Source organism: Esox lucius, chromosome 12, assembly GCF_011004845.1.
Source record: "Esox lucius isolate fEsoLuc1 chromosome 12, fEsoLuc1.pri, whole genome shotgun sequence".
Lineage (NCBI taxonomy): Eukaryota > Metazoa > Chordata > Actinopteri > Esociformes > Esocidae > Esox > Esox lucius.
In genome coordinates this window covers 4,814,101-4,827,222 of record NC_047580.1, presented here as the reverse complement: position 1 = coordinate 4,827,222, position 13,122 = coordinate 4,814,101, and the positions used below count along the sequence as shown (strand labels likewise).

At 41.7% G+C, this 13,122-nt stretch overlaps 1 protein-coding gene across 2 annotated transcripts in view; it reads right to left on the bottom strand.

Annotated features, from left to right (window-relative positions):
- The window catches only part of prkar2aa (protein kinase, cAMP-dependent, regulatory, type II, alpha A), a 34,817-nt gene extending 22,161 nt beyond the window's left edge, over positions 1–12,656 (bottom strand). Inside the window, exon 1 of one of the 2 annotated variants that reach the window (XM_010895837.5) lies at positions 11,226–12,656. In XM_010895837.5, the coding sequence (XP_010894139.1) occupies positions 11,226–11,472 (247 nt within the window). In that variant the 5' untranslated portion in view covers positions 11,473–12,656. The remainder of the gene's footprint in view (positions 1–11,225) is intronic. The other variant, XM_010895838.5, reaches the window with a different exon arrangement.
- Between the last annotated feature and the right edge of the window lie 466 nt (positions 12,657–13,122).

The following is a 13,122-nucleotide window of genomic DNA, read 5'->3' as shown; positions in this document are numbered from 1 at the left end:
CTGCCAAAAAAAGGAATGACATTAACTTTTCAGAGGCAGGTCAACGCTAATATAGGAACACTGCAAGCCATGGGCAATTATGTGATGTGATACAAATAAGACTAAGAAACTCACATCAAGAGAAAGCCACCAGAAAACTCTAGAAAGATTGCATTACTGGTGTGGACATTTTGAATTGAGGATATCAAAATCTATATATTTTTCACTGAACTACAGAAGAATGTCATGGCTTACCGAATTGAAATGGAATGATTCATATAATGAAAATGTCCGCCTGACTCTGCCTCTCTGGGATTTACTGCTGGGTCGAGCAAGTCTGTCTCATCTCTATCTCAAGTCAACTTTCTACAAATAATTATATATTTCAAGTTAAAAATCAACAACCATATGTTTATCTCCAAGTCTAAGAGCAAGTCACATATGCTTTGAATTAACTATCACCAAGTTAATATAGTTCTAGAGCAGTCTCCTACAAAGCAAAATGTTGGTTGACAAACCGTCAACAGCTCTTTTGACAACACAATGTGTCGTAAGAAAATCAACTAAATGCAATGAGCTTATCTGATTTTTGAAAAGTACACTGAATTATGTAATAACACAAACGCCTCTAGAGGAACATATTATCCCTAATAATAATAATAATAATAATAATAATAATAATAATAATAATATTATTAATATCACAAATCAGAGATTAGTATCAAACCCTACCTGCTGTTAGATGAGTTTTGTACATTAATTTAGCCTCAGGTTCATATTTGTGTTATTCAATAAAAATAAATTAAAGGAATGTGTGGTTTTGGGTGGATTACACCTTTAAAAGTCAGCTATTAACTCAACACTGCTTACACTAGTAGCCTGACAACCATAAGCCAGACAACCATATAATGTTCTGTATTCCATGTTTTTACAGTATATAGCTAGGCTAGCAGTAAGGTGGCTAACTAGCGGCTACAGGTTAGCTGCTAATGCTACAACTGTCTAATTGTAGTACTTTAGTCAACAGATTCAGCATACTTTAAAGAGGATCTATCAGTCACCTAGAATAACTACCTTCTACTACACTCTAATTGTAGTCATGGAAACAGTAGAATTATTTGTATTACTTTCTATATACAGCACATAAAAAAACAGAGTAAAAGGGAGTCAAATTAGTTATTCAAATAAACAAAATATAACTAACATTTATCTCAGCGCAAGTGTTTCCAAGCTCTCTTGATTATGTTTATTGATTTAGTACATTAACATCACGGTTGTTTTAGTGTGTCATTAGAATGATTAAACAAAAGCGCATTTCTGGAAAATGGGGGCTGAGTGTAGCCCAAGTGTGACATTTTGCCAGGACATGTGTGTTTGTGTGTGCTCTCTGGTGTGTTAGGGAGTATGTATGTGTGTGTGTGTGTATGGGTGTGTGTGAAGTGCTCTCGCCTGTCATCACGTGTGGGGGATATCAAGAGCTTGAAGTTACCATGACAACAAAATACAAGACCTCATTGCCATAACAACTCCTGAAACCACCTCTTGCTAAGTGCCAGATCACCGCACCGTCTCCCTCCTCCCCTCCCCAAACACCCACTCTAAGACCGACCGGCGGAGGGAGGGAGGGGAGCCAACAGCAATTCAACTGTTGCGTTGGCTGACGTCTAAATTGATTTCTATTACACATTATCACCGTCTGCCCAGCTAATTGCAGCTAGAGCTGAAGACGATGAGGCAGTGTTCAGCACTGCCTTCCTATGTGGGAGAGCAGGAAGAGACAGCACTTCCACACAAAAAAGCTGCGCTGTGGGTGTGTGTTTCTAGTGCGTGTGGGTGCGTGCGGTTTGTTGCTTCGCACTGTTCAGCACAGAACATAAACCGATGGTGGTAACGGATTGTGTGAATATTGATCAGACAGGCTGTGAACTGACTGATTGCTGTTCACTGAGCAGTCCAATCCTCTCCTGTTGCTCTCAGTCTCACTTGCCCTCTCCTCTCAATCCCCACTCCTACTCACTGTGTCTGTCAGTCTGTCACTTCCTCTTAGTCTTTCGCTCCCTCCCTCCCTTCATCTGTCCCTCCCCGTTTATCTGTGGCAGTCTCCCCTTCCCTCCCCCATCTCTGGTGTCATAGTCAAGGCCGGTCTGATAAGCACTGGGTCATATCATCAGCTCAGTGGGGAGGGCACTAACGTGACACCACGGGAGCCTCAGACACAATGGGCGTGGCTTCCTCTGTGTGGAGGTTGTGAAGCAGGGGGCGACACGGTCATCAAACGAATAGTCGCGTGGGGCAGATGATCAGCTTTCACGTCTGGAGAAGTGTTTATCTCTCGGCAGCACACAAACAAGATCCAGCATTATCTCACATGCGCAGCGCCACTGTCGCTAAAGACAAGGCCGCGAGGCAAAGACCAGGGTCAGTGGGCCCTTTTGGGCAGAGCAGGAACACACAAGGACACTGAGAAGGGAAGCGTTGTTGAGGCTGCAGGGCAGGGGTGTGTTGGGGGGGGGGGGGCTCAGTGTGGCATACTGCTGTACTGAGAGCGCCGCTGGGACAGGACAGGGGCGCCCGTGTCTCTGAATCATCATGGCCGACTGGCGCAGAGCCAGCCATGAAAAGCAAGCTAGCCAGGCTGGGAGCAATCCCGCGCCCTCTCGGACATAGCTGCATGCAACTGACCCCCCCTTATCAAAACAGTTGAGGCCGTCGAGTGATTCCATCTTACAATGCCTAATTGTATTATAACTCAGGAATCACATGAATAAGATCTGGCTTACTCAATAAGCGATAGCGGCACCCCGGCGTCAATAGACAAGCAGCAGGGTGAGCAAATGGCGGTGTTTGAAATGGGACATACTCCCTCTGGCAGCCATAGGGGATACCCGAGTGCCATATTCCATACACGGCCGTTGTCTGCTAGCTTGTTGATGCTCCTCTGTCTTGATGCAGGACATGTGCTAAGCTGATTGTTTTGACACCATCTCTTAACCACTGAGTAGTAAAACCAACCAAGCCGCAAGTACACAAGATCAGCGTTCCGCTATACTTCACTGTGGGTGTGTATTCTAGACACACATCCAAGAGGACATCTCTCAAGAGGGCCCAGCTGTGTGTGTTTATAGGCCAGACCAGTCACTTGGATTTATTTAGTCAGACCAGTAACTCTGTAACGACTGCCACTGGTTTCCAGGAGTCCTGTTCACTTACAGACCTGTTCTTCATCTCACAGACTGACATACACAGCCGCCGGCACAAGTTTAATGCAAATTGCATACAGCCCTGACAACGAGTGGAGAAACGTCGCCTCTGAAATGAATCCTAAAATAGTCCTCCATGGCACCGACAACATGCTGCATTTACACATCCAGACGTGGCCAGTCAATGCGGCCCAGGGCAAAGAGCACAGCTCAGCACTCTTCCAGAGCACTGTATACTACACTAGTAACTAGACTACTGCGGAGATCCAATCGTGCACAGGCTGGTGCGCCATTTTCCAGGAACATCAGGACGATGCTGGTGTTACGACAAAGCACATGAATATGCGGTGTTGTGCTTTAGAGACCATGGCTTTCACACTGCTGAACAACCTCTGATCATTTGTATCATCTGTGGACTTGGTACACAAAAGCTGGTGCCAAAATTGCTGTTGTGGTACCAATTTGCAGAGGCCTCGAGGCACAATAAAAGGATGCATGCTAAGCTAGGGGTGCTGGGAATGATTTATCTCATGGTATGTCAGTGAAATAGCTAGGGCAGGCCAAACGCTGGGAAAACATGTACTTCTGGGTCTAACTTTCCCACACCCACCGCAAGTTTACCACTGTGTGACGGAAAACACACAGACAAGGCTGTTTGGCCTTTCTGCTTTTAATGAGAGGATTTCTTCTACAAGCTGGGATACAAGAGATTACTCTTAATTTTCAGCTTGTTTTTCAACTGTTGCATTCATGGAAATTAATTACATTCTTTTAATCTCCCCATTTCTTTTCCGTCTTTCCCTCTCCCTGTCAATCTGCCTCCTCCAGTAAGAACAGACAACCTTCTCTCTCCCTATCTCGGTTACCCTCCCCCTACCTAACACGAGCTGGATCTCATTCTCCTAACTAAAGTCCTTAAAAGGAACTGGTGCTGTCCTGTGAACATTGTTAACCCCTTCTGGACTGTCAGTTTTGCAGTAACCCTTCATGCCTGAATGTTCCGGGTGCCCGTTAATATGGTAGATGTGCTGGCTAGGACTTCAGTCTGAGATGTAACAACCCTCTGTCCGTTAAAAATAGTTGTAGGAGGAAGATCAGTGAAAGATCAGAAACCGCAGTGAACAATGGATAGTATAACACAGCCTCTAAAACCCAGTTACGTGAACCAGTCCATAGATGAACAGCCCAAATTCCTACTGACTGAAATTTAGTAAGTCAAACCGTGGTTATGCAAGTAACCTCCATTAGCTATTATGACCCACTAAATTAAAAGTAGGAACACATCCTCTTAAATAAAGAAACAAATACCTGCTATTTGTTTTCCTCTATAAAGCTTACAAACTGGGTATTAAAGGCTCTAAAGAGATATTGACTTCAGGGCCTATAGGAACTCCTGTTTCTTTAAAATATAATGCTGTGTCAGATTAGGTTTTTAAGAGACCATCAGACTGTTGTTTTTCTATATAACCAGTACTACAAAACGGCAAAAACCTTAGCCAAAAGTTAACATTACATTGCCAGAAGTGCAACACTATTTGGCCAGCAGTTATACAAAAGTAAACGATATTAAATTAAAAGAGATGGATTTCTTGCGAAGACTGACATCACAGCGCTATCTCAGAGTACTCTGTAGCGACTGGATGTCTTGGGATCACTTGGTACTCATCTTAACTCTGACTGCTAACTCACCACATACTGTGTTTTGTTGACTACCCACAGTAAGTGCTTAGCCTTTAGCGATTGGCCTTGCTCAATAGCTAGGCGGTAATCACAACCTCTAAGCAATGAGAAAATGGAAGAAGCTGCTAGTAAAAGTCAACAAGGGTGGAGGACTATGTCATACTTGCACAAAACAAACCGTCTCCATTTGCTGCTATGAACGGGCAGTGTGAATGCAATGATCGCTAATCGGGAATCGTCTGAGAGAAATGCTAATTGCTAGCGTCTGGGGGGGTCGTAGCCTACTAATTAAAAATATACAGTATTTAAAACAAATATTTAAAAAGAAAAAGGCCTTATCTTGTCATATAGAATTATTTTGATAGCTTAGACAAGATCTATATATAAAGTATATGGCCTATGGCAGATGGGGAATTGGGTTTGTGCAAATCAAGTTCAAACACGGCTTCAAATAGATTTTCACTGATAGACAATTATGGCATCCCACTGCCCAGCCCTAATATGAATACCTGTCACTTGTGGAATATTAAAAATTCTGTTGTGTGTAAAAGCGATAGTACTCCATTGAGATTTATAACATGGAATATGTTAGTTTGTTAAAAAATTAGCAGGAAGGCTGGTACAACTTGCAATCAGGAGTTTAGATCTTCCTCACACAAAAAATGCATGCAGTCTCAAAGAGGGCGGTATGAATTGGTTCAGCACCATTCCGGGGTGAGCTGTAAGAATGTTGGAGAGGGCTGCTTTCAAACAACTATTTTTGCTGGGTAAGGTGTCTGCACGATAAATGATTATTTAAGTTTTAGCATAAACTCCCTGGTGGAGCAAGTGTGATAAGAAGAAATGCTTGGCAGGTTGGGTTAGAAAAATGCAGCCTGCTGGGAGTTGATGTGACGACACATGGTCCTAATCACAAATTTGGCGTCACAAAAAAGTTGTATAAAAGTATAAAAAAAAGCCATTTCCATTCCCATTCTGTGCACCCAAATGTTTGGTTATGGTTATCAAATTGTTAGCTATAGCCAATAAGGAATGATGACTAGACCTATACATTTAAAACTGTTAACGCATACGCTACTATTTCAAGCCTGGGCACTTGGAAACAAAGATGTATCATTACAACTACTAATATATATATATATATATATATATATCACTGTGTGACCAGGAAGTTAACACATACAGTCCGGTTCAAAATTTTGGGGTCACTTTGAAATATCCTTGTGTTTGAAAGAAAAGCAATTTTTTATCCATTAAAATTACATCAAATTTATCAGAAATACAGTTTAGACATTGTAAGAGTTGATGTTTCTGAAGAGGGTCGTGCACAGGAGATGTCCTCCCAATCTGACAGATTTGGAGCGCTTTTGCAAAGAGGAGTGGGCAAATATTGCCACGTCAAGATGTGCCATGCTAAAAGACTGCTGTAATAAAATCTAAAGGTTCTTCAACAAAGTATTAGTTTACGGGTGTGCACACTTATGCAACCAGGTTATTGTAAGGTTGTTATTTTTCCCCCTCGAAGATTTCAGTATGTTTTTCAACTGAATTGTTCACATTATAGGTCACATTAAAAGCGGAAAAAGTTCTGACATGCTTTCTCTTTCTCTCATTCTTTAATATCACAAAAACCTGGCATTTTAACAGGTGTGTGTTGACTTTTTATATCCACTGTACCTTTGGTTGTCACTCAGAAGATGGCCATCTTTATATGAATGGGACAGCCACTTACTGACAGTCCAACAAACATGTGCGTGCACAGTTACGTTTCTTTGTTATGAAAGTTTTTCAACCATGACTTTCTGGCCATTATGCAAAGTAAGACTTCAAAATAAGGCCTTATAGGATCTGTAAAGTATTAACAATATAACATTTCCAACAAATTATTGAAAATGAATGAGCACAATAACAATGTCTCTCTCATTGACAAATGATACAGTGATGGGTGTTAACTCTAAATTTGACTTGAACAGAGAACGTATACTGGGAAATTATATTGTAGGTGTGGCTTTGTATATTACACAATTCCTTTAAGAACATAACTCAAATCTGGACCCCATGTGTACGGTTTCAGTAATTTACATAGTATGCAATTATAAGGTGCTTAACTATCCCTAAACCTGCAAGTTCTAAAAACATTTATGAATTTAAAAGTATTAAGGCAACTGATTGCCTACATTTTGAAGTTTTGGGAACATATTCAGGTTTACATTGCATGTTAAAAAAAAGGCAGCTAGTTGTTCTACCAAAGTGGTTCCCAGCACAAAAGTTGAAAAAAGGTCGGTCTAGTGACGGCCATATTCATTCCTATTGCTGGTAACATAAACAGCACTGTCTACGTGTGCCCATTCACAATAACAATGGCTTTCTAAAGCCTCATTCTCAGCCTTGTTTAAACTTCACAAATGAAAGCTTGTAAACTATCATAGGAACAATAACTAGGTGGGGAAGTAATGCCTAGCAACCCAATACAAAGACATTAGCTGGAACACAGTTAGGGGGTGATAGGAAAAAACATATATACAACTTAATGATAAGGATATTATTCGACAATATATGGTATCGCTTTTACCAAATAATAATATTACTTCTGTGCCATTTAGATGTACCTGCAGAAAAAATTGCTTTGTTCTTAATGTTCTTTTAAACAGAGAACTTGTTTTCTGCACTTGTTTCGAAGATTTATCAAAACTTGGTTCTTCAATGTCTCTTCTCCCTGTACAACAGACAAATGGGGAGCAATGTTTGGACATCTATATGCAATCACATAAAAAGCACATTACTGCAGGGTGTTGGGATTTGAGAGAAAAACTTAGGAATATTTTGGCATCGTAAGGTGTGGCAATTCCCAGTCCTAGGGTTGTGTAAACTAAATCAAACTATGCAATAGGGAATCAATGTGTTGCCTGTGGCCTTTCAGATAAATAATTAAAGCTATGCAAAGAAGAAACTGGCCTCCAAGCCACTTGTGGGTGGCTAAGGACTGTGAACTTCTAGTGAACCCCTGTGGTTATCTACTGTCTGATTGAGCAAGGTCGCTGCCGGTCCACTTTATTCCCAATCCAATGCGTTTTAGAGTGAGGACAGGGACAACCCTGTGTTTCCTCTGCACAAGGCTGCCAGAAAACCAACATTTGTTCCATGCATATTTGAGGGGTAGGAAGACAAAAGACTGACATTTTACACAACAATACACACACACATAATACAATGCGTTCAATGCAGACACATGCTGCATATATCTGTACTTGTGACGTATATCACAAAAATCTATTTTACTGGAGACAGAGACAGCTCCTGAACCTTTCCATTGACTATCTGGTGACCACAAACGGCATCTTTCAAATACTTTTAATGGCCCTCTCACCCTAAACCAGCTTGTCTAATCAGCTTGAGATGAAGCCATCCCGTCACACCCAGCTCAGGCAGAGTAAGAACCGTGTCTGTCAATCCTGACAGCTACCACAAGAGAGAAAGTGGCCAAAGAATGTCACAGACAGTCAGGGAAGTCGTTTTCAAATATTTCAAGGTTACTATCATTACACTGGACCGGTAGTTTTGTAAATATGAAGTCCAACTAAAGCTGAGACAAAGCAAAAAACGTGACACCAACCGCAGTGACCACTTAAAGGCGTTTTGCTGATATGGTTCATCACAATAAGTAGCCTAAACCAGAGAAGTGGAAAGTGACAAATGTGCTAATGTGGGTAATTACAGAGAATCCAGTGACTGTGCCAGCCCTATTTATAGTGCACCACCTAGCATGGGAGCACAGGCCGTGTGAACTGCAAAAGCAAGGATGGGCTTCAACTCAGTTTCCTCAATTTCTTTTCCGCAGAGTTTGAGGAAGTGCCAAAGTTCAGAAGCTAATCGAAACGGGAATGATAATCACACAAACTAAGTAAACGAAGTCTGATGCTTTATTGGTTGCATACACATTGCAGGAGATGCTTGTCATTTAATCAAAATAATGTTCTCACGGGTGTAGCAAAATCTTGTGTTTCGGTCTAAAACAATGTAGTCAATTAGGCTAAATACATTAAAATCTTACTATACAAAAGGTCTGCATGCATGAAGCTAGGTAATGTTAAAGCCAGTGTGGGGTATGGCTCTAGAGGGATTCCAACCACTAGATTAGCCTAAATGCATAGTCTGTCCTGGTAATTAGGTCACCTGTTGCACAACCGACAGAGACCATATTTGCCACTTTTCAGAGAAGGGTAAAGAATAATGGTAAAACATAAAAGGTTATCTATTCTTGGGTCAATTCATGTGCTGCCCCAGTTTTCAATAAGGCATGGGGCACTAATGCAGACTAATTTAGCCTTTATACTAAGCCCTACCTCTGTCCATTCCACAAGAATAAGGGTGAATCAACCCAAAACCCTTTCTATCCAGAGGTTAAAGAAGGCAGGAAATACTAGAATATTTCCATGAGTGAATTTTCCAACTGCTTGACTGCCAGAAAATAAGATCTAAAAATCAGATTACTAAATTGCATCAGAGAACGTTTTCTGTGAGAGAGAAAATGCTATGTTTTGGCATTTTCCTGGCAGTTACGCAGCTGGGAGTTTTTATGATCAGCTCAGTTTGTGTGATCCAAAATCTGGTTCCTGTTAAAGTGTCCTGAAAACTGACTGCAGCCTGTCATATATTCATTCAGGGGACTCTCCTAGATTCATCGGGCCTTGTAACGCCCTGTCCGACAAGTTATGAAGTGCCAGTGTAAACCATCTTCCTCTTCCTATACAACCTCCCTCTCTCAATACATACCGTCTGATCCTTTCCATTCTTTTCAGCTCATCTATTCCTCTTCTGTCATTAAGTAAAAGACCCATCAATGACTAGATACCACTATCCATTCATTCCCAGTCCTCACAGAAAAACAAAACACTAGCCAAATGAAAGGTCAATGAAGTAAGAGCAAAATGTGCAAAACGATGGGGAGTATTAGATTAAAACACTACCGCCACTATTTCTTTGACAACCTTAAAATTGAGGCAACAGTGTGTTTTCAAAACTAAGGATGTATATTCATTTCTCTAGGTTGCTTGAAGATGTGTTCACAGTTCAAACTATAACATAAGACAACCTGTCATTGATTTGGTTAAGAGCTATTGGATGGAGATGGTGAAACTTAACCACAGCGATTCATACAGAGCTAGAAATGCAAGAACGGAACACACATGAACGAAATGTACAGTTTCAACCGTGATTTAAGCATATATAGTGGAGGGTAAAGTCAAACAAGCTTCCATTTTGAGTTCTTTACTGAGTAAGACAACTGACCTAAGCTTAATGAGGAAATAAAATAATTACATTTTGTTAAGAATCAATAGGTGTATGTAGTTTAATTTGGTCAAAAAATGTATGCAGCTATCTTATATTGCCCTTTCAACAATGAATCTAATTATAACTTTTGCTAAGGTTGCTTACACAAAAAAGATAGCAACCTCGAATAAGCCCTTCTCAGTGTATTCATTTCAACTATTAGATCCAGCAAGAGGTTTGTAAGAGTATGCCAACCGCATTTCAGGAAACATTCTGGAGAATTTGAGTCTGCCTCTCAGGGGGCCTGAGAGTAGTTTGGTTGTTCGGTACCAAGAAAGGTGTCTAAGTTATTGCAGATATATTTACACACACCTAATGTACCAGGAATTCAAATGAAAGCCTTTAACTAGATTGCCTAGTGGTGTTGACAAATAAATTAATTAAATACACACACACACTCACTCTAGGGGATGGTTCTCCTCTGGTGTTCAACCAATTCAGTAGATGTGAAGGAGGAGTAAAGACGGTGTGTGTCATATTAAGGTACAAAAGTGTAAGTGGTATCACACCCTCTCGATTGCCCATGAAAACCGGAACTTCCGTTTGTGAGTTTCACCGCAAAGGTTGACACACACACACACCAAATATGTTAATTGCAGTCCATCTCACTACAGATAGATATTTAACATAATTGTCAGTCATTTGCCAGTCAAAGAAAAAACATTTTGGAATCCTCAAGATTACAGACGGGAGCCCATTGACAAAAACGGAATGTTCATTCACAACATTACAGCCTTTTTAAAGCAACGTGTTGCTCTCCCACTGCAGAAGGCAGTGGAACCTTTGTAAATGTGGTTTGCGGGCTGGGTTGTGTGGTGAATGCACTTGTCATCACAGAGGACAATTAACCCACGAATAACATCAGCAGTGACATCTGATAAAACAAGTGAAACAGGACAGGGTATCTAGGGTTCTCAAAATACAGCCCCTTAGTGCTACATAGAGTGCAGTCTTTAATCCAATACATCTTTACTCCTCTCTAACAAATCTGTTTAAAAAATAACAGGTGAAAGGCCTGATCAGGACGCAACTTACGTTCGAAATCAGACTCGTCTGACCCGTCTTCGTCTCCATTTGACTCTGTTTGCATAGGCTCCCCATCAAACACCACTCCTTTACCGAGCTTGACAGCAGCACTGGCCCCATCTTGGCTTCTGGTGTCCCGCAAGCGCGTGAAATACTGCACGGCGAATTCTACCAGGTCCGGTGGCCTCTGTCTAAGCACCTCCACAGTGTAGCCTTGCAGCAGTTCCGTCAATCCCACGGGTATTTCGATACTCATGCCTGTGTTTCGATGGTACTATATAACTAGAAATATTATCAGGTATACTGTGTTTTCGTAGAAAATATATAAATGTACAGTAACTAGCTACGAATTCAGAATCAGTCCATGTGTGGCACGCTAGTTAGCTCGCTATCTAGGGTACTGTACAGCTCCTGGGATATAACTGACACTTGAAACAGCTTCACAGAAACTGGGTTAGCTTCCTGACATTGATGAGCAGTTCGCTGGAGATTGCAAATTTGCTTAGCGAACAACAACGTCCAAGCAAATAGAGACACTTTCTCGAAGGGAGGTCGGTCTGACCAGTGACGTTAACGTTAGTTTATGATATGAGTTGTCAAGTTGGATAGCTAGCCAACTACATTAGCTAGTTGTTGCTATGACAGCTGACCTCCCAGCTAGTGATTGCTAATAAATGGTTGCCACAAATGATAACCAACGTTAGTTAGTTCTGTTGGCCTGTCTGTTCTCTTTATTTCGCCTCCTCTTTTTCGCCCGTCTCTTTGCCAGGTTAGCGAACTAACCCCGCCAGTAATAGTGGTCTATCCGATCTATGTCACCAGCACCCAATAACTTAACTAGCTAGCTTCCTAGCTAGACGGATGATACTACTCAAAGTGAGTTAAGCTAGCTAGCTAACGCAGCAGACTAGCTTCCAGGCGACGTACCTTACACCAGCTAGCAAACTACCCCGCTAGCGTATATAATTAAAACAGGAGGTTGCGACTTGTGGGTGTAACGTTGGCTTGATAAGAAAACTGCCGGTTTGTTCCAAGCAAAGAAGACATGTAACTAGAAAATCAAATGTAATACTCGAGGGCTGCCTTCGTGTTAAACGCATAAAGTACAGTAACAATGGTTAAATCTACCAAGAACGTTACTTCAGCTAGCTACCGCAGCGAACAAGCGGACTAGCTAACGTAGACGGCTGACTTGAGATTGGCAGGTGAGTCCAGACAGTTCAGTTTACAGTCGACCATCCAAACCCGGCGTATTCCAAGCCTTTGTGAACGAGGAGCGACGGGAAAAACCCAGACCACGAATTAGAAGTAACCAGGTTCGCTAAACAATAATATGTGGTAGCTATATCAACGTCGGTAACTTTACCCGTGATTAATCCGTTTCTGTCTCCAGATGGGACTTCCTTTTCGCTACACCACACTAGCGTTACTTCGGGGTGAGGGGCGTGGTCAGTTGAGCGGGCTGAACGCAGACACAGTTGAGTGACCTGCCAACCTACCAATCCCCTGGAAAACCCGTGACATACAAGAAGTAAAAGGATCAATCACATTCGTCTAAGGCCGAAAAGGCGTGCAACATGGATGGGATCATAAAGGAGGGGCGAGAAACGGTGACTTAAATCTCAACATAGAGTCGGATAGAGTCCTCCAGTGGCCAAACTATAATTTTGGCATCATCAGCAACCGAGATGCCACCATTTTCATGTAGTCAACTGGGTGGTACTCGCTGCTTCATTGTTCTTCAATGACTGAATCCTCCTGATGACCAAGTTGAAATCATGACTCCGGGTTGGAGCCATGATCACATAACTGATGACCAATTGTAGGCAGGTTTAATCCAGTTAAATTTGAAATTCCAGCCATCATCCACAGACCCCTACGTTACTACCTAAAATGTCAATGCCTG